The sequence below is a fragment of the Gopherus flavomarginatus genome, chromosome 12 (genome assembly GCF_025201925.1).
Source record: "Gopherus flavomarginatus isolate rGopFla2 chromosome 12, rGopFla2.mat.asm, whole genome shotgun sequence".
Classification (NCBI taxonomy): Eukaryota; Metazoa; Chordata; order Testudines; family Testudinidae; genus Gopherus; species Gopherus flavomarginatus.
The window spans coordinates 8536703-8561942 of record NC_066628.1 but is presented as its reverse complement, the minus strand read 5'-3'; the positions used below and the strand labels follow the sequence as shown (position 1 = coordinate 8561942).

The window sequence follows — 25240 nt, the reverse complement described above, 5'->3', positions numbered from 1 at the left end:
GAGTGCATATCCAGCACTCACCCACTTTGTTTTCCTAACAGACACTGGTCATTTTCATTATTCAAAGCAGCAGCAAATCTGATGTGAAAAGAAAATCAGTGAGGACTATTGTGGCAAATTATCATTTCTCTTTTGAATTCCCCAAGAAATCTGAGCTATGTCCTGTCAAACTAATTTAATGTCAAATACATGACAGAACAGAATTCAGCTAAAAGAGAAAAACCCACACTCCAGAGTGGGCTATAAACCACTTTCTTGTTCAGAAGTGAAATCCCAGAAAATTTTAAAACTCATATCTTCGGAACAAGTTTGCCCATTTCCTGCTGAACTGGCTAAAGCTCCTTTCCTCAGCACCGCCGCACTACTTGACTGGTTAATGACAAAAGCTTTGGCATCATCATCAAAAAAGAAAGAGGAAAACAAGACAAACCACCAAAAACTTCCTATCTACAAATGATCTGGATTTGCCTGGAAAAACTCCAGATGCCACTTTACCAATAGATAAGAGGCTGGGACTGAAGCTCAAACCATGCTTCGGGGTTCAATTCCCTCTTCAAGAATGTGACATTTTTGTCTCAAGCACTCAGGGGCCTGAATGAGGATCAAAGGAATCAAAGCCTGATTCCTAAGCATGGTGGGGAAAGGACACTGTGGTAAATGACACACGTGAAGGTGGAGGGGTAGAAAGGGAAAAGGATAAACTCTGCATGGCTTGGGCAGAGGCTGCTCTGTGAGAGAAGATGTGTGAGTTTGATGGGGGCGGGAAGTAGCTACTCCCCACACTCATCTCATCCCCTTCAAATAATACAGAAGTGAAACCACCACATTATTTTGCTATCCCTCATCCAGCTCTTTTAATCTCTATTGAATGCTGGTATAAAAGGGAGAAACAGCAAAAAAAAAAAATTTTTTTACATGCTTTGCTGCTTAATCTGGAGCAATGTGAAGATATCTGGGAATGAGACAATCTCACTGCAAAGGGGGGACTTAGTGACTCTAACAATCACTTTGCTAATGGGGGACTGGAATAAACTGCTCAGGGTCAGTCTAGACTAGAAAAAGGGGTGGAGGAACAAAGGAGACGCACTAGCTAATCCCAACCACTTCTCCTGCCCTAGACAGATGCTCGGAGGCTGATATTATTACTCCCCATTTATTCCCTCTCTGGAAGGCACAGATTTGTCTCAGGTCACCCTGCAAGTTGCTGGCAGCATTAGGAACAGAGCTTAGGTCCCCTGAGTCCCTGGCCAGTGCTCTATCCACTAGACAATACTGCTTCCCTCTCAGAGGCTGGTGCTGCTGTAGCAGAGGTGGGAAATCCAGGGTTCCAACAAAAGGCCCTGTGGGAATCAGTCTCTGCTAATGGTGATGTCTGAATCCAGCGGGGGCAGGGAGAAGGGGCAGAGGGGGTGAGTGATGAGGCAGAACCTCTCTACCCCTGTGCTCTCCCTCATCTCTTATCCCATGAGCCCCAAACACTCGATAGCCCCAGCACCCCCCGCGTCCCTGCTACTCCAGCCTCAACCATTCAATCCCCAGTTTCCTCCCCACAATCCGGCACCCTCGTCCCTTAATGGTGGATCCCCCAGAGCCCAGTGCCCTGGGGAATTTGGGGAGAGGAGTTACCAGCCCCTAGGGACACTCCCCATACAGGAAACAGCTCCAGGTGAGTAGGGGAGCCCAGCCCAGGGGCTGGTGGAAGATGGGGGGGTGGGGACAGGTGTGTAGACTGAAGATGGAGCCTGGCCCAAGTGTCCTTCTCCTCATCTTCATGGCAGGGGGATCCCAGCTGGGAGGGGAAGGGAGAGGGAGGAACTTCAGCCAGGCAGAGGGAGCGGCTGGAGAAGTTTCCCTCTCTCCCTTCCCCACCTGTAGCCGATCAGCTCAGCAGCCAGGGGGAGGGGCTGATTGGGGCTTCTCCTCCTCTGCCTGGGGTTTGCTTAGACCAGGCAGAGCCAGAGAGTCACAGACAGCTGATGCTTGGCTGCTGCTGAATCCTCACCCCAGTGATGGGCAGCTGAATCCTTGGGAGCCAAAAACCCCTGATGTGTGTGGGAACGAGGAAATGAGTTTGTCACCATGGGCAGCCCTGCTGTGTGGAGGAGTCTCTGGGTATGGTTACATTTGGAATTTCAAAGCGCTGCCCCGGCAGCGCTGCAGGAGTGCTGCCGCGGCAGCGCTTTGAAGTGTGAGTGTAGTCAGAGCGGCAGCGCTGGGAGAGAGCTCTCCCAGCGCTGCATGTAAACCACATCCCTTACGGGTGTAGCGTGCAGCGCTGGGAGCCGCGATCCCAGTGCTGCTGGTCTGATTACACTGATGCTTTACAGCGCTGTATCTTGCAGCGCTCAGGGGTGTGTTTTTTTCACACTCCTGAGCGCGAAAGTTGCAGCGCTGTAAAGTATGAGTGTAGCCATGGCCTCTGATGTCCAACATTATGTTTGCTTCCCTTGGACCATGTCCCACAGTGAGAATGTCTCAGAGGTTTCTTCCTTGTTTAGATTTGCAGACGCCTGATACTCCGGGAGCATCAAATTAACCTTCCCCCACATTCAGGGTCTCGCTGTTGTGTGGGTCACTGAAGTGTGAAGTCAAATTGAATCTTTTTCTGCACTCAAGCTATTCCTAGGGTCTCTCACCCTTCTGGATTCTTTCATGTTTGGTCAGTGCTGAGCTCTTACTGAAGCTTTCCCCACAGTCAAGGCATTTATAGTGCATCTTTCTGGTGTGGATTTCTCCATGTTTAGTAAGATTTGAGCGGTAACTGAAAGTTTTCCCGCACTCGTGGCATTTAAAGGGTCTCTCTCCTGTGTGAATTTTGCGATGTATACTAAGGGCTGAACTTGAGATAAAACCTTTCCCACACTCAAGGCATCCATAGGGTCTCTCTCCTGTGTGGGTTCGCTGGTGTATAATAAGCGTTGCACTTTGACTAAAATTTTTCCCACACTCAAGGCATTTAAAGGGTTTCTCTCCCGTGTGTACTCTCTGGTGTATAATAAGCCTTGAGTTGAGTATGAAGCTTTTCCCACAGTTGAAGCATTTATGGGGCCTCTCTCCAGTATGGATTCTCTGATGTCTAGTAAGTTTTATTCTGTCAGGGAAACTTTTCCCACAGTCAAGGCATTTATATGGTCTCTCTCCTGTATGTTCTCTCTGGTGTTCACTAAGCTTTGACTTCTGAATGAAGCTTTTCCCACAGTCAAAGCATTTATGGGGTCTCTCTCCTGTGTGGGTTTTCTGATGTGCATTAAGGGTTGATTTCACATTGAAACTTTTCCCACACTCCTGGCATTTATAGGGTCTCTCGCCTGTGTGGATTCTCCTATGTCTAGTAAGTGCTGAGTTCTCAATAAAACCTTTCCCACACTCAAGGCATTTATAGGGTCTCTCTCCTGTGTGGGTTCTCTCATGAGTTAAAAGTGCTGAACTCTTACTAAAACTTTTCCCACACTCATGGCATTCATAGGGGCTCTCTCCAGTGTGAGTTCTCTCATGTGCAATAAGTGTTGCATTCTGAATAAAACCTTTCCCACACTCAAGGCATTTATAAGGTCTCTCTCCTGTGTGGGTTCGCTGATGCGTAATAAGCAGTGAGTTATGATTAAAACTTTTCCCACACTCATGGCATTTAAAGGGTCTTTCTCCTGTGTGGGTGATCTCATGTCTAATAAGTTCTGAGCTCCGAATAAAACCTTTCCCACACTCACAGCATATATAGGGTCTCTCTCCTGTGTGCACTCTCTGGTGTACAGTAAGCCTTGACTTCTGTATGAAGCTTTTTCCACAGTCAAAGCATTTATAGGGTCTCTCTCCTGTGTGCAGTCTCTGGTGTGTAGTAAAGCTTGACCTCTCACGGAAGCTCTTCCCACAGTCCAAGCATTCGTAGGGCTTCTCTCCTGTGTGGGTTCTCCGATGTGTAAGAAGGTTTTCACTGAAATGGAATCTTTTCCCACACTCAAGGCATTTGTAGGGTTTCTCTTCATTGTGACTTGTCTTCTGGATGGTGGTTTCCTTGGGATCCTTCCATCCTCCATCACATTCAGAGGATTCATCCAGTTTCTTCCCAGGATAGTTTCCCAGCTGCATCTCTGATCTGTGTCGATCTCCCCAGGCATTTCCCTGCTCCAAGCACTGGGAAAAATTCCCTTCAGCTCTTCTCAAAAACCTCTCCTGCAGTTCCACTTGCTCAGGACCTTCCTGCTGCTGATTCTCCTCCTTGTTCTCACTCACTGTCCTATCACCTGCCGGGAGAGAGAGAATCCAGACAGGAGTCACTGCCTGTGTCGGGGAGAAAGGACAGAAAGAGGAATAGCAAAGAGGGAAAACACAACACAGTGACTGCTGGGGAGATGGAGACACTGGATTCAGCCTACACATCCCACCCTAACACTCCCAGGGAAGGAAAGTCAAGGAGGAAATTCCTGACAGTTAACAGGATGGGTGGGAAGCCATGACTGATATTTGCCTTGATGATACGACACCTGCTGACTGCAGCCCTGACCTAGGTGAGATGGGGCAGACCTGGGGACTCTTGCTCATGGCACATTTCACAGTCCCAGCTTTTTCCTTGACTCACCAGATGTTTCTGTCTCAATTTCCCTGACTCCTCACCTGTGCGGGTGCCTCTCGGGCTCACACTTTCCTCAGAGGCCTGGAGATCTGGGACCCATGGCTCTTCCCCTCGTTCCAGCTGGGTGATCAGATCAGGTTTAGCAACAGGGAATCCTGCTCAGGGGGTGAAATCAGGCATGCTTAAGACACATGGAGCATTGGTACAGTATCTGTCATAAGGAACATTCCCTGAGATTAACCTGACCCTACATGGGACTGTGGTAACTCAGACCCCTTGGGAGCAGCAGGGATCTGGGGGCAGGTGGTCTGTTTTCCCCCTCACTAGGAGGTCTCAGGGTAGATGCTCTGACACACACACAGTTTGGGTGTTAAACTCCTGCCTATTTCCAAGCCTGCAGCACCGAGAGCCCTCCCCACAGATGGAGCAAGGTGAATGGTGTGTGAAAGAGAAAAAATACAGGCAGGACAATGCCCTGCTTCTGGTTTCTGGGCAGCTGGAGAGACGGGGATGAATTAGCCTGGCCATTAGGTTTCTGACTCCCCTGTTCCCTTGAATGGGGTATGGAGATACAAGTCTCTCTCACACTGGCATAGGTACCGACTTCCCCTCTTTTCCGTGGGTGCTCAACCCTGCCTCTGCTCCTGGCCTTGCCTCTCCTCTTCCCACCCCTTCCTCACCCCCATTTCAACCCCTTCCCCAAAGGCCCCGCCCCAACTCCGCCCCCTATTCTAACTCCTTGCCCAAATCCCTGTCTTGGCCCCGCATCCTCCCGAGTGCGCCATGTTCCCATTCCTCCCCCGCCCCCCCGAGTGTGCAAACCGCTGTTTGGGGGGGACACGGCACGCTTGGGGGAGGAGGAGGAGGTAGGGCAGAGGAGCTTTGCTGCCATAGGGTGCAGAGCACCCACAAAGTCGGGGCCTATGCACACTGGAGCTGTGAACTATGCGACCCTCCTCCTCCTCCAATCTAACTGACCAGGGAAGATCCTGACCAGAGTCTGATATGCAAAGCTCACAGCTTCCAATAGCTGAGGCCACAGGAATGCCTTACCCAGCGAGGTCACCGTCTCATGGTTCTGCTGCATGACGTCCCTGTAGAGGGCTCTCTGAGCAGGGTCCAGCAGAGCCCCCTGCCCCTGGGTGAAATACACAGCCACCTCCTCGAAGGTCACCAGCATCTGAAACAACAAGAGTCCCTCACTCAGCACCTGCTGCCCCAGCCACAATCCCAGTAGTCATGGGGGAGGAGACCCAGAAAAGCAGAATCCCACCCCAACCCTGCCCAGAGCGAGAAGGCTTCAGGGGGTGGAAGAAGGTGACAGCTCCTTGTCCACCCAGCATACAGAGCAGGGCAGGGTCTTCTCATTTCCCACACATCTGCCAGCCACAGGCTGATCCGGGAAGCAGAGCTCTGAGCCGGGGACAGGGACAGGAATCCCAACAGCTTCTCTGCGTATTTCACAGCAGCCTCTGGCCAGCGGGGTCAGGCTCCAACCCTAGGAGTCTGGTCATTTTTCCCAGCCCTGCCCAGGGGGATGTTTCCTGGTTCAGAAATGGGGGAATGTCCCTCCCTCCTCCCACATGCCAAAGGGCCAGTTCAGAAAATTAGGCTCCAAGTTGAACATGCCCCAGCGGCTTTATCACACCCTGTCCCCTCCCCCTCTACAGAGACTCCCCCCTGCAGCTCCCTGAAAATCTCCTACCTGAGGTGGCTCCATCACAGCCATTTCCATTCCCTGTCCCCTGGAAGACGGGACAATCTGGAGCGACACATGGACATGATTCCTCAGCCTGTCAGGACGAGAGGGGCGATGGGGGAGGTTTCAGAAGGGGCTTGAGTCCACTTCACACCCCGATTCCCCCCAGGCTCTCTCCCTGCAGACAGACGCTCTGGACTCTGCCACGGTGGGAAAACTCTCAGTCACTTTATTACAACACAGGCCCAGGCCCTCCCACCAGCACTGAACCCCCTGAAACCCTATTTTACCCCCTACCCCAACCCCCAGGACAGAGTCACTAAGATAAATGCTAGAAAAGAGCAGAATCAAAGAAGCCACTTTGGGGGATTCCCCCAACACTGGCCCTGAGGGCAGCACATCCCCCCAGCAGCACAGGGACTAGGCAGATGCAGGATCTGGCTTCTCCTCTGTCAGCTCCTCCCTCTGTTCCCAAGACAGTCAGTCGGCCCAGGGGGTGCAGGGAATGGATCCGGGCAGGGCTGGGAACCTTCCTCCCCACTTCTTGCTCCTGCTGCCCCTTTCGGTCTCACCCCTCCCCTTCCTGTCTCCTTCCCTCCTCCTCTGCCTGGGAAAACTGGGGACTGTCCCGTTCCCATGGGTGTTTGCTCTCCAGGGTGAGCTTGGCTGTTTCACTGAGGGCAGCAGCTCGGGGACCCCCAGGCACATGGGGAGCTCCTCCCCCCGGGTACAAACTCACCAGCAGGTCCCTAAAAGGGGCCCTTTGTGCAGTCTCACTTGCCTGCCCCGCCCCAGCCCTTTCTCCCAGGTCTCCCCATCACCTGCAGGCTCCGGCTCAGGGGCTGGTGTGGGCAGAGCCCGGGGCTGCCCCAGGGGCTGGTTCCATCCACTGGAGAAGGCTGTGCTCTCCCCCCACCACCCATTGGACACAGAAGGGGGTTAATGAAGGTATCCCCTTGGCAAAGACCCTGCTGTGGGAGCAGTAGCTGCTCAGTCAAAATCGAAGTGCAGATCAAAATGCAAGAGGCAGCATAAATTAACTCCCGGGCCCTAATATCATGGTTAAGGCCCCCTTAGAGTCAAGGATATTTTCAGTAAAACTCAAGGACAGGTCATAGGCTGTAAACAAAATTTCATGGCTCATGATCTCGTACTATATCCGGGACAAAATCTTGGGAGTGCTCGGGGGGGAGGGCACGGGTGCTGGGGAGAATGTGGCTGGTCAGGGGGATGGCCCGGGGGAAGGTGGGGGAACCGTGGGTGCTGGGAGTTAGCAGCCAGGGAGCTTCACGGGTGATCGGGGCGGCGGTCTAGGGGGCGCTGTGGGTGATTGGGTGGGAGTGGCCCAGGAATCCCAGTAGTGCTGGGGGGCAGAGTTGGTAGGGATTCCAGGCTCCCTACCCGGCTTCTCAGAAGCGGTGACATCTCCCTCCCTAAGCTTCTAGCTTCCATGACTGCCGTGACAAACTCACAGCCTTAATCATGAGCATACAGAGACAGACACCTGCCTCCTCTGCCTTAGCAGTAACCTGCCCCCCAACCCCTTATAAGGACAATTCAGCAGCATTTGCCCACCTGGACTCACACCAGAACAGAATCAGAGAACCAGGTCGAACCGATATGCTTAATTGAACGGGAATCAGACTTAAAACATCATTTTTCCTCTTCCTCAGCGAAACTGAATCTGAATTGAACTTGGAAAAAAATGGCTGCCAGTTGAAATGAAGTTTCAGCAATTTTCCAGCTCAATATTTATCAAAAATAAAACCTACTCTGAGCTCATTCATTATAAAAGAAGACACCAAAACAACCCCCAGGCATGTGATCGCTACCAGAACGGCCTGTCCCAGTAGGAGAAGAGAAGGGGGCAGCCCACAGGAGCAGGGAGAGATGGGGGCTCCCTGTCCCAGAAGTTAACATTAACTCTTCAAGCTCAAGGAAACAGGTTGCTCAATTCTTCTTCCCCTTAGACAGGCCTCCTCTCACCTGCCCCCACCCCTTGGGGCAGCTCCTCCCCCCCATTGCCCCACCTGAGGCAGGCCCCATGCCCCAAACTCAGTTCTCCACTGAAGGAAGCCACAGGGCTCACTCCCAACCCCCTCCCCCCTTCTAGGGATGTCCTGGTAACTGAACCAGAACCAAACCCCAATTCCACTCCTCGCGGCTAACAGAGACTCTAGTTGGACATCAAATCCTGCGCAGAAATCAGACCAGCCTCTGTTCAGTGCTGTCAGCCCAGGAGTCAGACCCCCCTCAAACAAGGAGATAGTCTTTAAACAGAAATATGAAATTGGAAACAGGGTGTGGGGGGATTCTGGGTGGACATTTGCCTGGCAAATTCTCAGCCCTTTGGGTAAAACTTCTGCCCGCCCCTATCTCTGGGTGACCAACTTTTCTAAAGGCAAAAGTGGTACACATGCAGGAACACCGCCCCTCCTCTCCCCAAGGCCCCCCTGCTCCACCTCTTTCCTCTGTGGCCCTGCTCCCTGGCCAGGCTGGAAGCTGGGCCATAACACCACCTGCACAGGGAGCCTGGGCCACTGCAGGGAGCCCAGGACCCTCCACCTGTCCTTGGCAGGGGGGTGGATTGCCGATTAGGGGACCAGGTGTCTGATTTTGGACCAGAACACTCTGTCGAAAAGGGAGACTCCAGTCAACACCACTAACCACCATAGACTGGTGACGGGGCTTGCAGGCTCCCAGCCAGCCTCCGCGCCATGTGGCTCCGGGGAAGCAGCCAGCATGTCCGGCTCCTAGGCTTAGGGATGGCCAGGGGGTTCTGCGCACTGCCCCCACCTCCCGCCCACAGGCGCAGTTCCCAGTGGCCAGCCGGGTCAGGGCAGGGGACGAACTAGCCCCAGTCGCGATTTCTCAGCCGGCAGCTGTTGAGGGGTCATGGCGTGCACCTCTCCCGCTGGTGCCGGCCCTCTTCTGCTCGCGCTGCTCCTGTAGCTGGGCTCCAGCTGCGGCACCTGCCCCTGCAGCGACCCTACGGTCTGTCCCCCCATCCCCGGCACCCAGGAGTTCGAGGGATAGATCCTCCTCTCCGAGTGCTGGGAATGGGGCTGCTGGAGGGGAAGAGAGGAGAACGAGACCAGGGCCGGCCTTCTGGGTGAGAGGGGAGAAGAGACCTGAGCTGCATGGGGCAGTTGGACGACCAGCCGAGACCTGTGACTTCTCAGGAGCAGGGGTACCCCTCCTCCACCCTCCTCCACTGCCGTGTGCAGCCACCGCTGCTCCTGTCCCCCACCTCCTTCCTCCCCGGAGCTCCCAGCCACTCGGACTGAGAGCGTCCTCCTCTCTGCTGTGCGGGGGCAGGGGGGGAGAGGCTGATGTTGGGGTGTCCCCCTCCCATGTACCCAATTTCCATTAAGCTGGGGTGACGGGATAGGGGGAATCTGTGTGTGCTGCTCCCATTGGCGGCGAGTTCTATGGGCTGTGGTGCCTGGGCACCAGGACTATTACTGGTGCCCAGGCACCACGGGCCCAGCTCTGGCACTGTATGAAGCCGAGTCTCTTCCTCGGCCTCGCCTTCTGCCCCCGGGCGCCCCCCCACACATCCCCCAGGCCATTTAAAACAGTCTGGGACGACCACTCACCACCGGCTGCCAGCCCCTCCCCGCAGCCCCTGGGTGAGTGGGTCTGTGTCCCGCCCCAAGCAACCAATGGGAAACTGTGGGGACAGTGCCTGGGGATTGCTGCGCATGGAGACCCCCGGCCTGCCCTGCCTAGGTGCCTCAGGTAAGCACCACACTCCCCTACCCCCTCCCAGAGCCTGCATCCCCCGCTTTTCCCACACCCCCCGTCATAAACATACAGCTAAGAAGGGTAGCATAAAATCCCTTCTTTACCTGTAAAGCGTTAAGAAGCTCAGATAACCTGGTTGGCACCTGACCAGAGGGACCAATGGGGAAAGAAGATACTTTTAAATGGGGGGGGGGGGGGCGGCGGAGAGGCTTTGTTCTGTGAATTCTCTCTAAAGACAAAGGGAGAAACTAAGCAAGTAATCCTGTTCCTAATGAAATGATACTATTTCTGTAATATTAGATGCAAGTAATAGCAAGGAAATGCGTTAGAGTATCTTTTGTTTAAGCTTGTGAATTTTCTACATGCTAAGAGGGAGGTTTATTCCCGGCTTTTTGTAACTTTCAAGTTTTGCCTAGAGGGAAATCCTGTGTTTTAACTCTTATTACCATGTAAAATTACCTTCCACCCTGATTTTACGGAAGTGTTTCTTTTCCTTTTTTTCTTTGTAATAAAAGTTCTGTTTTTAAGAATCTGATTGGTGTCCTAAAACCCAAGGGTCTGGTCTGTGCTCACCTTAGTTACTCTCAAGCCTCCCCAGGAAAGGGGTGAAGGGGCTTGGGGGGAATATTTTGGGGAAACAGGAACCCCAAGTGGTTCTTTTCCTGAATCTTTGTCTAACTCACTTGGTGGTAGCAGCAGTACTGTTTAAGGACAAGGAAGAATTTGCGCCTTAGGGAAGTTTTTAACTTAAACTGGTAGAAATAAGCGTAGAGGGTCCTGCGGGTCCCTGCCTCTGTACCCTAGAGTTCAGAGTGGTGAGGGAACCCTGACACCCCTCCTCCGGCCTGCACCCCCCTTCCCACACACCCTCTCCTGCCACCAAACTCCCTTCCAGAGCCTGCACCCCTCACCTCCTCCTACACCCTCCCCTCCTGCCGCAGCCTGCACAAAGCACCAAAACTCCATCCCAGAACCTGCATCCTCCATTCCAGCCTCGTTCCCGTCAGCCTCAAAATCCCCCCTCTGCCCCCCCCATCACCCTGCATCGCCCCATCCTCCCTTCACTGCGATCACCGCCCCTGCCCCCATCCCATCCTGCTCCCCCTCCTGCCCCCGGCCTCACACACCCTGTTCCCCCCGATCTTCAGCCCCCTCCCTGCTCCCCCCTCCAATCCCCCACCCTTCAGGTGTGTCTGTCCCAACACGGCCCGGGCTGGCTCCCCCCGCCCCGCACCCACCGGGGCTGGCGGCAGCTTTCCCGGGCCCCGGGCGGGAATCGCAGCCAGCTCCGCTGGGAGCAGCCTGGGGCCAAACCTCCCCCTGCAGCCCGGGGGTGCCGGGGGGGGGCGGGTCTCTCTCACCTTCCCTCCGAGCGGGGCCCCCCGGGGCAGGGGCCGGGCCGGGCCGGGCTGGGGGCTCTGCCCTGGGAGAGGCTCCTGGGGAGCAGCGGGAAGGGCCCTGCTGGAGATTCCCCTCTCCCGGCTGCAGCCAGGGCTCCGGGCTCCCAGCACCAGCCGCCGGGGCTCGGGGATCTCGCCAGGAGCCTGGGAGCCAGAGTCACCGCAGCGGCTGCGAGTCACTTCCTGCTGCCGGGCCGGAGCCCAGCGCTCGCTGCCCCACAGCCGCCTCCCGGCTGCTCCTGGGTCCTAGCGATCAGCTCAGCTCGATGCAGCCCCCTGCCCCAGGGCAGTTTCTCTCAGCGCTATGTAGACATCCTGCCTAGAAATCACAGGATCAATGGGAGGCAGTGATTTCCCCAGGAATTGAAATTAGGGGAGGTGTTCGAATTTATGGGACGCGGGGTCAGGACCAATGAGATAAATAATAAAGATACGAATAAAGTAAATGTTTTGTTAGGATAACGCAAATTTAACATAAGAATAATGCAAGTTACACCAAAACACATAACAGGTCTAGATTTCTAAAAAATATGCATTTTAAAAAAAGTATTTAATTTAAATTGACTTTTGAAAAGTAAGCCATCATGGCGTAAGAGGAAAGTCCTCTCATGAATCAGTAACTGGTTAAAAGATGGGAAACAAAGGGTAGGAATAAATTATCAGTTGTCAGAATGGAGAGAGATAAATAGTGGTATCCCTGAGGGGTCGGTACTGGGACTATTACTGTTCAACATATTCATAAATGATCTGGAAAAATGGGTAAACAGTGAGGTGGCAAAATTTGCAGTTGATACAAAACTATTCAAGATAGTTAAGTCCCAGGCAGACTGCGAAGAATTACAAAGGGATCTCATAAAACTGGGTAACTGGGCAACAAAAATGGCAGATGAATTTAATGTTGACAAATGCAAAGTAATACACATTGGAAAACAATCTCAACTATACGTACAAAATGAAGGAGTCTGAATTAGCTGTTAACACTCAAGAAAGATCTTGGAGTCATTATGGGTAGTTCTCTGAAAACATCCATTCAATGTGCAGCGGCAGTCAATGATTCCCAACATTCTGTTTGCTTTTTAAAAAAAACAGGAGTACTTGTGGCTCCTGAGGCCACGTCCAGACTAGGGTATTAAAATCGATTTTAGATACGCAACTTCAGCTATGTGAATAACGTAGCTGAAGTCGAATTTCTAAAAATCGAGGTACTCACCCGTCTGGACGGCGCGGCATCGATGTCCGCGGCTCTCCGTGTCGATTCCGGAACTCCGTTTGGGTTGATGGAGTTCCTGAATCGATGTAAGCGCGCTCGGGGATCCATACATCGCGTCCAGACTAGACGCGATATATCGATCCCCGAGCAATCGATTTTAACCCGCCGATGCCGCGGGTTAGTCTGGACGTGGGCTTAAAGACTAACAAATTTATTTGAGCATAAGCTTTCGTGGGCTACAGTCCACTTCATCAGATGTAGCCCACAAAAGCTTATGTTCTTTTTGCAGATACCGACTAACATGGCTGCTACTCTGAAACCTTTGCTTTTTAAAGAAAGGGATAGATAATAAGACAGAAAATATCATATTACCTCTATATAAATCCATGGTACGTGTACACCTTGAATACTGTGTGCAGATCTGGTCACCCCATCCCAAAAAAGACATACTGGAAATGCAAAAGGTACAGAGATGGGCAACTAAAATGATTAGGAGTATGAAACAGGAGGAGAAATTAAAATGACTGGGAATTTTCAGCTTAGAAAAGAGAAGACTAAGGGGGGATATGCTAGAGGTCTATAAAATCTTGACTGATGTGAAGAAAGTGAATAAAGTCAATGTTTTGTTAGGATAATGCAAATTTAACATAAAGAAAATGCAAGTTACACCAAAACACGTAACAGTCCTAGATTTCTAAAAAAAAAATAATTAAAAAAATGTATTTAATTTAAATAGACTTTTGAAAAGTAAGTCATCATGGAAAAGAGGGCAGTCCTCTCATGGATCAGTAACTGGTTAAAAGATGGGAAACAAAGGGCAGGAATAAATTATCAGTTGTCAGAATGGAGAGAGATAAATAGTGGTATCCTTGAGGGGTCAGTACGGGGACCAGTACTGTTCAACATATTTATCTGGAAAAATGTGTAAACAGTGAGGTGGCAAAATTTGCACATGATACAGAACTATTCAAGACAGTTAAGTCCCAGGCAGACTGCGAAGAGCTACAAAGGGATCTCACAAAACTGGGTGACTGGGCAACAAAATGGCAAACGAAATTCAATGTTGATAAATGCAAAGTGATGCACATTGGAAAGCAATCTCAACTATACATACAAAATGATGGCATCTGAATTAGCTGTTACCACTCATGAAAGAGATCTTGGAGTCATTGTGGATAGTTTTCTGAAAACATCCCCTCAATGTGCAGCAGCAGTCACAAAAGCAAACAATGTTGAGAATCATTAAGAAAGGGATAGATAATAAGACAGAAAATATCATATTGCCTCTATATAAATCCATGGTACACCCACACCTTGAACAGTGGGTGCAGATCTAGTCACCCATTCTAAAAATATATATGTTGGAACTGGAAAAGGTACAGAGATGGGCAACTAAAATAATCAGGGGTATGAAACAGGAGGAGAGATTAAAATGACTGGGAATTTTCAGCTTAGGAAAGGGATAACCAATGGGGATATGATAGAGGTCTACAAAATCTTAACTGGTGCGAAGAAAGTGAATAAGGAAATTTTATTTAATCCTTCACATAACACAAGAACTAGCAGTCACCCAATGAAATTAATAGGCAGCAGGTTTTTAAAAACCGAAAGGAAGTACTTCTTCACACAATATAAAGTCAACCCAGGGAACACTTTGCCAGGGGATGTTGTGAAGACCAAAACTATAACAGGATTCTAAAAAGAACTAGATAAATTCCTAGAGAACAAGTCCATCTGTGGCTATTAGCCAGGATGGGCAGGGATGCAATACCATGCTCTGAGTGTCCTTAGCCTGTTTGCCAGAAGCTGGAAATGGGCAACAGGGGATGGTCACTTGATGATTACCCGTTCTGTTCATTCCCTCTGAAGCACCTGGCCTTGACCACTGTTGTTAGACAGGGTACTGGGCTATATGGACCATTGGTCATACTGGGTCAGACCATTCTTATGTAAAAATTAATTATAATAATAAAAATGTTTAGTACAGAAACTCCCCAACATAATGACCTCCCAAGATAGCAAAGACACAAACAATGTGCAGTAACAACCTTGGCAAATAATACATTTTAAAAAATCTGGCCTACTAGGAAACATATTTATATAAGGTTTCCATTCCCAGTTCACAAATCTAGCATTCTGGAGCAAAGTGACTAAATATAGTCCAACAAATAAATGTTTATTTAACATGCCCCTCACTTTTCCCTCCACCGCACTCCACTCACCGGTGTTGTCCTTGGTCAGTGGAGACTCAGAGTTCAGAGGTGCTTTCACACGAGTTCACCTTCCAGGTGGGGGACAAGAAGGCACCTTGCTTGTTCTTCCAGCTGCTCATTGTTCACTCTGGCCACGTCTGTTCATTGTGCCACCGTTTACTCCACCGCTCTGTTGCCAATGGCCCTGCACAGTCACCTTCTGCTGCCACCTGCCACTGTGACCTCTGCGAGTTGGTCTCTTGAGGTTCCACCAGCTCTCAGTGATTTCAGCTGAGCTCTCAGTGTGGGAACCTCGCTCACTGCTAGTGCAGTCTGGGCTGCCTCTTAGGCTACGTCTACACTACAGCATAAAATCGAAATTACTAAAACCAGTTTTATAAAACCAGTTTTATAAAATTGATTTTATGCATCCACACTAGGGCACATTAATTCGGTGGTGTGCGTCCATGGTCCTAGGCTACCATCGATTTCCAGAGCGGTGCACTCTGGGTAGCTACAGTAAAAGAATGAGACCAATAACTTCGATTTCTGTCCACACTAACCCTAAATCGATATAGTAATATCGATTTTAGGGTTACTCCTCTCTTTGGGAGGAGTACAGAAATCGATTTTAAGAGCCCTTAAAATCGATTTAAAGTGCCTTGTAGTGTGGACGGGTACAGCGTTAAATCGATTTAACGCTGTTTAAATCGATTTAACTGTGTAGTGTGGACCAGGCCTTACACAAAAACACTGTACCCACAGGAACATTGTCCCTACAACAGGACTGAGCACTTAGACCTGATTGTCAGTGATTTCAGCTGCAGTGGTCACTTAACAAAACAAAAGACTCTCTATGGAGCCTAATCAGCTCTGTCTTTAAACAGTGGTGAGGGACAGGTCCCCACTCTCTCTCTTGATGCCTTCAAATCATCACAAGCTAAGTACAGTTCTACTGCCCTTTACTCATACAATAAGAACAACATTTCATCCCCCATTCTCCCCACATTCAAGTGGTTTGTAACCCAACCCCAGCCAAAATCTATCACTTGGACAACACAGATCTGTTTGCTGGATACCTAGGTGTGAAAGTAAATAAAATCATGCCCTGAAGCCTTTTCCCACAGCCCTAGCTCATCACTAGCTGTCAGGGAGAGCTCATTTAGACTTTGCTTACAAATCATCATTTGAAATTATTAGGTTGGCCAACATCACCGAAATGAATGCACTGACATCATAAAAAACAATAGCTGTATAAGGAAGCAAGGAAGCTAGTCTATGTTCATACTTTTCAAATCTATTATACTTTTTCAGATACACATATTTTATCATACACTCTATAAGCTTTTAAAGTGTGTATTAATGTTTCAGTTTAAATTCAGATTTCCAAACAGTCACTACGTTGGTATGTAACTAGCTCACAAAACTGGGCAGGGGTGTTGGGGAAATTCAGGGGCGGTGTAGGGAAATCACTGATGGGGGGACAGAAAGGAGCCAGGCAGATCCCAGGGATGGGGGAGAAGGGAGGTTTCTAGGGAGACTCGGGTTGTTCCAGAGGATCCAGGTGTGATGGGGAGTCAGGGACACTCTGGTGACAGACTGGCACAGGGAGGAGATGGTCAGAACTGGTGTCTTATCTCCACACCATACTCACTGGCTACCAGCCTTGGACTGGAGCTACCAGCTCTGTTCCCCTCGCTCTGGTCATGGTGCTTTCCGTGTTTTGTCCCTGGGTTCTTCCCAAGGATCCCCTCTGCCCCCCTCCCAGCTGGCTCCCCCATGTGGGCACTGACTGCAGCTCCACGGGGCCGTCGGGCACCTGGATGTTGGCAGAGAAGCTCCTGTTGCTCTGGGTCAGGGACTGGTGCTCTGCCCACTCAAGATAGTCCCCTATTTCCCCCTCCTTGTTTTCCAATTCTCACCAAAATCATCCACCTTTTCCTGATGGCCGCCCAGACAATCCCCTGCAATGTTGGAATTGATCAGATGCAGCCATCGAAATAGACCAGGGCCATCAGGTTAGGTGCAGGGCCTCATGTTGCTAGGCCAAAAACAGATCAAGATATTAGAAGCAGTCTTAGGTTTTGGCTACTGGTGCAGCTGCAACACTGTATGCTCTCTAGTGCAGGGGTTCACACTACAATTTTTTGGTAACCTTAGAGTACGGCCACCAACTTTTGCTGGTGGCTACTCTGACAATTTTTCCTAAGATACTTAACTTTAGGATAAACAAATAAATGTGCACATACCCATGCCCATATCCTAGTAATTTATTAATGTTGAGTTTGTTTTGCAGACTCCATAATAAAAATAATGTACAGTTGCCTCTATTCTTTACTGGACCTACACAGAATAGAAACACAAATAAGGTGAAAACAATGAGAAGTCCTTGTGTCACATTAGACACTAACAAATTTATTTGGGCATAAGCTTTTGTGGGCTAAAACCCACTTCATCTGATGGATGGAGTAAAAATACAGGAGCAGATATAAATACATGAAAGCATGGGGCGGGGGCGGGGCGGGGGTTGTTTTACCAAGTGTGAGGTCAGTCTAACAAGATAAATCAATTAACAGCAGGATACCAAGGGAGGAAAAAATAACTTTTGAAGTGGTAAGAGAGTGGCCAATTACAGACAGTTGACAAGAAGGTGTGACAACAATACGCAAAAATTAGTATTAGACTGACCTCCATTTGGTAAAGCAACCCCCCATCCTTTCATGTATTTATACCTGCTCCTGTATTTTCACTCCAAGCATCCGACGAAGTGGGTTCCAGCCCACGAAAGCTTATGCCCAAATAAATTTGTTAGTCTCAAGGTGCCACAAGGACTCCTCGTTTTTGCTGATAATGACTAACACGGCTACCACTCTGAAACCTGTCACAAATAAGGTGTTTTGCATGTTCTTCTCTTTTGTTAATTGTTGTTTCTTTTGCTTTTTTGATTGCTTTTTATTTAAAAGACTTGCTAGCTAGTAAGTCTGCTTCTGTGAAAAGTGATGTTTGTACGTTTGTTAATTCTGTTTCACAGCAGCAGAGTTGCTAGCCAGCTGGGAGGCAGCGAAAAGCGATTAACAAACACACAAATATTGCTTTTCACAACAGACTTACACAGACCCAGCAAACTGGGGGGAAATTAAGCCCGAGATGGGAAGTCGGTAGGGAGGCAGTGGGGGCCAGAGGCAACAAGGGTAGTGGTGAGCCCAGGGCTCAAAACCCTGCAGCAGAGGTCCAGAACTTGCTACCATAGGGCTGGGGCCTGGGGCTGGAGGTGGCAGTGGGGGCTAGGAGCGATGGGTGGGTGGGAAAGGGTTGAGCCCAAGGCAGGAGCCCGAAGTCCCATGGCTGGAGCCTGCTGCCTGCCACCCCAGAGCTGAAGCCGGAAACCCGAGCCCCACTGCCCCTGACAAGATGGGACCTCACACCGGCTGCCTATCCTCTGGCGTTTGTGGCTCCAGAAAGAGGCTGGGCTGAACCCCTGCTGGCGACCCTGAGGGAGGGGGCAGCTGCTTTACACCCCCCCAGTCATGGCCCAGGAGGCTGTGGCAGCAAGAAAAGCCCCTGGTAGCCAAATTTGAAAAATGCTGCTCTAGTCTATCCGCCTGGCAGCAGCTCTGTCAGTGGGAGAAGCTTAAAAAAAAAAAAAAAGCCTCCTCCAGCACTCTGGCAGCTCTGGTCTGAGCCTGGGCAGAAGGTATAATAGGCTAGGGGAGTCCTGCGCTGTGGTTGTCCTGCCTGCGCTCTGCCTTTTCCCCTCCCTGCCTCAGGACCCTTCCCTGAGACCCCCACTGCCTGTGAGTCCCTCCTTCACTCCAGCTCCACCTGCCGGAGGTTCCTGCTGCTCACCATGTTCCTCCTCTGGATGGCCTGGGCAGGCGGCTCGGGATGGCTCAGGCTGGTCCTACTGGAAATTCCAGGAGGTGACGCACTCTATATGAAATGATCGTGAATATAACGTAACTGGAATATGCTTCATGCAAAAGGTCTCCTGAGATATCATCACAAAGCTTATCATTTATTGAGTGGGGTCATCCTATTTGTATAAATGTATCACTCTTGTACCTGAAACTAGAAATATAAAATATCACTCTGAGGGCCTATTGTAATTCTGCAAAGTGTGGGCCTTTAATGGTGGTTTGGAATCTTGATGGCTCCCATTAACCAGGACAATTATCTGTAGATCGCTCTGGTTTACTTTGGTGTGTTGCGTAAAAGAATAAATGGACACAAATCAGATGTCAAGAATTATAACATTCAAAACCAGTTGGAGAACACATCAGTCTCCCTGCTCACTCGATTACAGACCTAAAAGTTGTAATATAACAAAAAAACTTCAAAAACAGACTCCAATGAGAGACTGCTGAATTGGAATTAATTTGCAAATTGGACACCATTAAATTAGGCTTGAATAAAGACTGGGAGTGGACGGGTCATTACACAAAGTAAAACTATTTCCCTATGTTTATTCCCTCCCCCACCCCACCCCCCATGGTTCCTCACACCTTCTGTCAACTGCTGAAAATGGGCCATTTTGATTACCATTACAGAAAGTTTTTTTTTTCTCTCCTGCTGGTAGTAGCTCACCTTAACTGATCAGTCTTGTTACGGTGTGTATGGTAATACACATTGTTTCATGTTTCCTGCGTGTGTATATATATATATATAACTTCCTACTGTATTTTCCACTCCATGTATCCGATGAAGTGGGTTGTAGCCCACGAAAGCTTATGCTCAAATAAATTTGTTAGTTTCTAAGGTGCCACAAGTACTCTTGGTCTTTCTGTTTTACTTGTAAGTCTTCCTGTATACCTGAGTGCTGGCAAGTGGGTAATGAAGTCTTATAGTGACATGTCATCATGTCGCCTGAACTGGAATCCATCTTTAACCTGGTGCTTATCCATTGAGAATGAGGGGTGGGGACAAAGGATTCCTGCCTTATGGAAAAGGTATATAAGTGGGTGGAACAGAACAAAGGGAGGCAGCCATCATGAGAAATCCTCACCTGAGCTACCTCAGATACCACCAGAGCTGGAACAAGGGCTGTATCAGGGGAAAGAATTGTGCCCACACTAGAAAGGTGTCCAGTCTGTGAAAGAAACTTATTGAAACATCTCTGAGGGTGAGATTTTTATCTGTATTGAATTTTTATTACTGTACTAGACTTAGACTTGCTTGTTTTATTTTATTTTGCTCAGTAATTCACTTTGTTCTGTCTGTTACTACTTGGAACCTCTTAAATCCTACTTTCTGTATTTAATAAAATCACTTTTTACTTATTAATTAACCCAGAGTATGTATTGATACCTGGGGGAGCAAACAGCTGTGCATCTCTCTCTATCAGTGTTACAGAGGGTGAAGAATTTATGAATTTACCCTGCATAAGCTTTATACAGGGTAAAATGGATTTATTTGGGGTTTGGACCCCATTGGGAGTTGGTCATCTGAGTGTCAAAGACAGGAACACTTCTGCAAGTTGCTTTCAGGTAAACCTGCAGCTTTGGGGCAAGTAATTCAGATCCTGGGTCTGTGTTGGAGCAGACGGGCGTGTCTGGCTCAACAAGACAGGGTGCTGGAGTCCTGAGCTGGCAGGGCAGGAAAGCAGGAGCAGAAATAGTCGTGGCACATCGGGTGGCAGCTCCCAGGGGGTTTCTGTGATCTAACCCACCACAGTGGCTGGGTACCTCCCTCAGCCTTGTGGGAGGAACCACTGGACCCCCAGGACCCAACTGAATTTGGGGACAACTAAGGGATAACAGGGATGAGAGTGGGGATCATAAGTTCAGAACTAGGGATCCAGAGGGAGGCACTGAGGAGAGAAGCCCGGACAGCACCCACTGCTCCTCAAAGCTGTCTAGGGAGCCAGCAGATGATGTCCAGAGGACCTCTGCCTGGATGTGTGAGACAAGAGAGGAACTGAAATAGGCCCCGCAGTCGCAGAGCACCCCTCGTCCAGCATCTTCCCCCTGGTATTGTAAATGGCCACTTTGGCCAGTGCCAGGAGGATGTTGACGAGATTTAGTGACTTTGTGGGGCGGAGAGGGTGCGAATATATAAAGAGGTGTGGGGTAAAGTGCAGCCAGAACCTCAAGAGGAGCATAGGTGGCAGGTCTGTATAATTTTTGGTGGGGCCCAAAATGGTGGTGCCCCCCCCCCGCTCCCGCCCTGTAATCCGATATAAAATGAAGCTACAATGCGTCAGCACCACAAGATTACAAGGGTCAATTAGAAGTGGAAAGTCAGAAGCAGCACTTGCCTGCTTCAATATACGGTATTATATTTTGTTGCACCTGTTGTGACAAAGTGAGAATGTTCTTAATGTTTTCTCTGAATACTGTGTGGGTGCCTCAGTTTCCCCTGCAAGGTGCCAACTGAAGGCGTTGGGGACAAAGAGATCAGGTGGCCTCCTTGTCCAGAAAAGACACAAAGGCCAGAGGAGGGAGTGTCATTTTGGAGCTGGCTAGGGAAATGGGGAGAGGCCCAGAACTTGAGTCTAGGCTCCCCACCCTCCAAGATGGACCTGACTGAGGGGTCCTGTTTTCTGTACCTACAAGCTTTGTTTTAGACAGTGTTCCTGTTGTCTAATAAACCTTCTATTTTATTGGCTGAGAGTCACGTCTGACTGCAGAGTTGGGGTGCAGGGACTTCTGGTTGCCCCAGGACCTGCCTGGGCAGACTCGCTGTGGAAAGTGCACTGTGTGGAGGGGCATGCTGAATGCTCCGAGGTCAGACCCAGGAAGGTGTAAGCTTCTTGCCCTGGAGACAGTCTGCTCAGAGAGAGGAGGCTCCCCCAAAGTCCTGACTGGCTTTGTATGGAGTAGTTCCAAAGCATCCCAGCATCCTCTTCCACACCATGCACTTCCCGGAAGTCCAAACAGGCACTGACACTCTCTCCTCTGGCCTTTGTCTCTTTTCCAGGCATTAGAAGGCCACCTGATCTCCTTGTTCTCCAACACCTTCAGTTGGCACCTTGCAGGAGAGCGACCCTGGCCATCAGTTGCCCGGAGACAGGGTTTTAGCCATTCTCTGTGCAAACAGCATCACACTGGCCCTCTAGGGCTCTACAACAATCACACCCCCTTATCCCACCATGTAGATCCTTGAAAAATGCATAGGGAAAACTGAGGCCCCACACAGTATTCAGAGAAACATTAAGAACATTCCCACTTTGTAACACCTTTATACAACTAGTTATATACTTTAAAGGATGTAAAATAATCAAGTATTGTGCTAAACACAATGATATCCAAACTGACCACCAAATTTAAGTTGCATGTTTTTCCCCTCAGGTGAGGGCTCTGGGGTGGGGCTGGGGATGAGGAGTTCACAGTGCAGGATGGTGCTCAGGGTTGGGGTGCTGGGGGCATAGGCTCTGGAGTGGGGCAGAGCTGGGGATAAGGAACTTGGGATGCAGACAGGCTGCCCCAGGACTAGGGCCAGAGAGGATTCCCCCACCCTCCACTGGCAGCAGCAAGCTCCAGGGGAGAGACCCGTCCTCTTCCCCCCCACCCCCAGCAGCACACTCACTCTGCACCACGGTCACTGCACATGCTCCTAGGGCCTCTCTCAGGTCCAGAAAGCCCACTCGCCTCCCCTATGGGGGTACTGGGGGGGGGGGCGTTGCCATAACATGTGGCCTCCCCTGCTGCTGCCCCTCACACTAGCCTCACTGGGGATGAGGGGGGAGGGGGTGGATCACAGGGTCAAACCTCACCGAAGCCCCAGCAGCTGCTTAAGTGAGTGAAGGTCACTCCAGATGTCCATTTCCTGGCCGGAAGTCCCCTTGACGTCTCCTCCAGGTGGGTGCCGGGGACGGGAGAGAGGGCTCCCAAGCACGTGCATGCCTCCTCCCCCCTCCTCTCTCCCCCTCCCGCTCCTGAGGTGCTCCAACAGTCTGCCCACCGCTGCTCTCTATAGTCTTAGGCTGAAGCAGCGGCAGGCAGCCAGCAGCACAAGCAAGGGAGAGGAACGGGCTGTTTGGGCTGTCTTTTTTCAGGCAGGAAACCTCCGAGATGGGGGGGACATGATGCTCCAGGGCGGGGGGCAGGGCCCGCTCCAAGTAGGGCCAGGGGAGAAACCCAGCTCCAAATATTGGTGGAGCACAGCCCCCAGCCTTGAATATTCCTGGTGCTGAGGCACCATGAGCCCATAGAACCTGCTGCCCCCGAGAGGAGATTCTGGAGGAGCCAGAATAGGGGCCACACTGTAAAATGGGCAGGCGTAAGGAATGGGGGTGAACTGTGCCAGGTACACACCCATGCTCACAGCTTCATGAAGGAGCCTCCCACCGATATTCATGGTGGGCCGTGGGACCAGACTGGAATATAGGCTGGCGCACCGGGGTTCCTAACCCTCTACAGGTGGTAGAAAGTCCCACCACCTGGTATCCAGGCAGGACACAAGGGTGAGGAAGTGAAACATGTGGAGCACGAGCTTGTAAAGTTGTTCCCTGAGCGTTGTTCAGAAGCAAGGACATGCAGCCAGATCGGGTTATGGAGGAGAGGGGGCTCACAGGACAGGGACCCGATGAAAAGGTCCAGAGGGCCTGGGTGAGGAGTGGGCAGAGCGCACCCACTCACAGGACCTGCTCAAGGAATACCCGAGAGGTGGGTGATAAGGATGCCCCCACCTCCTTGAGTACGTGCAGGGGCGTCTGAAGTGTGGAGAACCCCATGCAATGACTGAGCGCTCGGGTATCCACATATCGTTAGTTACAGATAACACAGAAGAGTCACATTCATACTCGCTCTGAGGCTGGGTTACGACATCACCCTGAGTAAACATATCTGTCATGATCAAACAGCATAGCAACATTGGTATAAACTGGACTTCCAAGATGATAGTTTCTCCTGTTCTTCCTTTGCTTTTTCGATTTGGAGCTTAAGCCCGGCAGTTTCTTGTTGCATCTGGTGAACCCTCTGCTCAGCAGCCAGCCCTTCCATACACATCCTGTCAGCTTCTCTGGCTCTTTCTTCAACTTGCTTGGCTCTCGCTCTGGCTTCTTTTTCCAGCTGGGCCAAGACTCGCCTCTCTTGCATTCTATTGAAACCTTCCTTGACACACTTTGTACCAGATCTGTTGTAATTGTGTAACAGTAGCAGCAACGAGGATCTACATAGTCACATTTTATCAGATAAAGTCACATGGTTAAATCTTAAGTCTTTCTTGATAAACTCCTGTGCATTTTCACTAAAATATATATCTCAGTGCTATGAGGTTATATTGGGGCTGATCCTCAATTGAATCAAACAAGCTGGTATTGTCCCTTTAGGGACGGCTTACCTGGGAATTTCTAAGCGTCCAGTGGAGAGGGGCTGGACACTGCAGAAGGACAATAATGGTTTGTACTCAGGGTCTGGTTGGGAAGCGTTGCCTAGTGGTCACAGCCACAACCCCAGACTGCCAAGGGTTGTGGGCTCTCCCACTCTACCAGGATCTGACCCAGGGCCCTTTTAGCTACCAGTAACCTGGCAAGCAAGATTACTTAAGTTTGTCCTCCCTGGGCCTCTTCCTCTCATCTCCCACCCTGGGGTTACCTCAGTCCAAGGCTTTCACCTGATGGGAAAATCCAAATCCCAAGGACGCAAGAGCGAGTCGCCACAGAATACTTCCCTCTCTGCTTGTCTATGCAGAGGGTCCTCCCTTTTCATACAGAGGACGCTTTTGGGCAGCTGCACCAGAGCCTTTAGGTTTTGCTCTGCTCTGCAGGTCTGCTCACCTTCATCACCACGTGTCAATTGTGCTAATTCGCTGCCTTTTGATTCCTCCAGCAGATGGAGCATTTGCTGCAGGTGAGGCAGGGCGGGGATGGCTGCACCCAAGACCAGCCCTTAAGCCAGGGGTTCTTAAACCAGTACAAAAGTTTGAGAAATGCTGCCTTGAGACCTTGTTGCTCAGTGTGGGGTTTGTACACAAACCTTCAGAGGAGCTCAAAGGAAGAGGTTGTGCTGAGTGTTAACCTGTAAGGCAAAGTAAGGACTGGCAGAGCCCTGGGGAGTTTGTGTGGGGAGCTAAAGGCTGGAGATGACAGAGAACTGACACCTAGCTCAGCAGCAGCACGTCCCTCTCGCACTGAGGCTGAGGGGTAACAAGGAGATTCACAGTCCAGGGCACCTTGAGAAAATGTCACAGCTGGAACCTGCAGGGTGTGGAGCTCAGGGATGGTAAAGTAACACCTCCAAGGGGCTTAAAAAACAAAACAAAACCAACCAAACAAAAAACCTACCTCCAGTGCTGGAGATTCCACAAGCTCCCTTGGAAGCTATTCCAGAGCTTAAATATCCACATAGTTCGAAAAGTTTTTCTAATCTCTACCCTAAATCATCCTTGCTGCAGCTTAACACTTTTACCTCTCATCCTCCCTTTGGTGGCCATGGAGCACAACTGCTCCCCAGTCTCTATAACAGCCCTGACCATGGCTGCAGA

At 50.3% G+C, this 25240-nt stretch overlaps 1 protein-coding gene across 23 annotated transcripts in view; it reads right to left on the bottom strand.

The window, feature by feature from the left end:
- LOC127033269 (zinc finger protein 585B-like) overlaps positions 1-25240 on the bottom strand; it is a 139462-nt gene that overhangs the window by 41118 nt on the left and 73104 nt on the right. For 3 of the 23 annotated variants that reach the window (XM_050921137.1, XM_050921149.1, XM_050921157.1), the window contains exon 1: positions 11378-11662. The exons of 14 other annotated variants lie outside the window; for them this stretch is intronic. Coding sequence is in view for 6 of the 9 variants with exons in the window: in XM_050921143.1 (XP_050777100.1) it covers positions 4612-4725; positions 5624-5750; positions 6276-6305 (271 nt within the window). In the remaining 3 variants the exon portion in view is untranslated. Of the gene's footprint in view, positions 1-4611; positions 4726-5623; positions 5751-6275; positions 6364-7844; positions 7977-11377; positions 11663-25240 lie in introns of those variants that run through there. 6 more of the 23 variants (XM_050921138.1, XM_050921140.1, XM_050921153.1 and 3 more) reach the window with 4 other exon arrangements.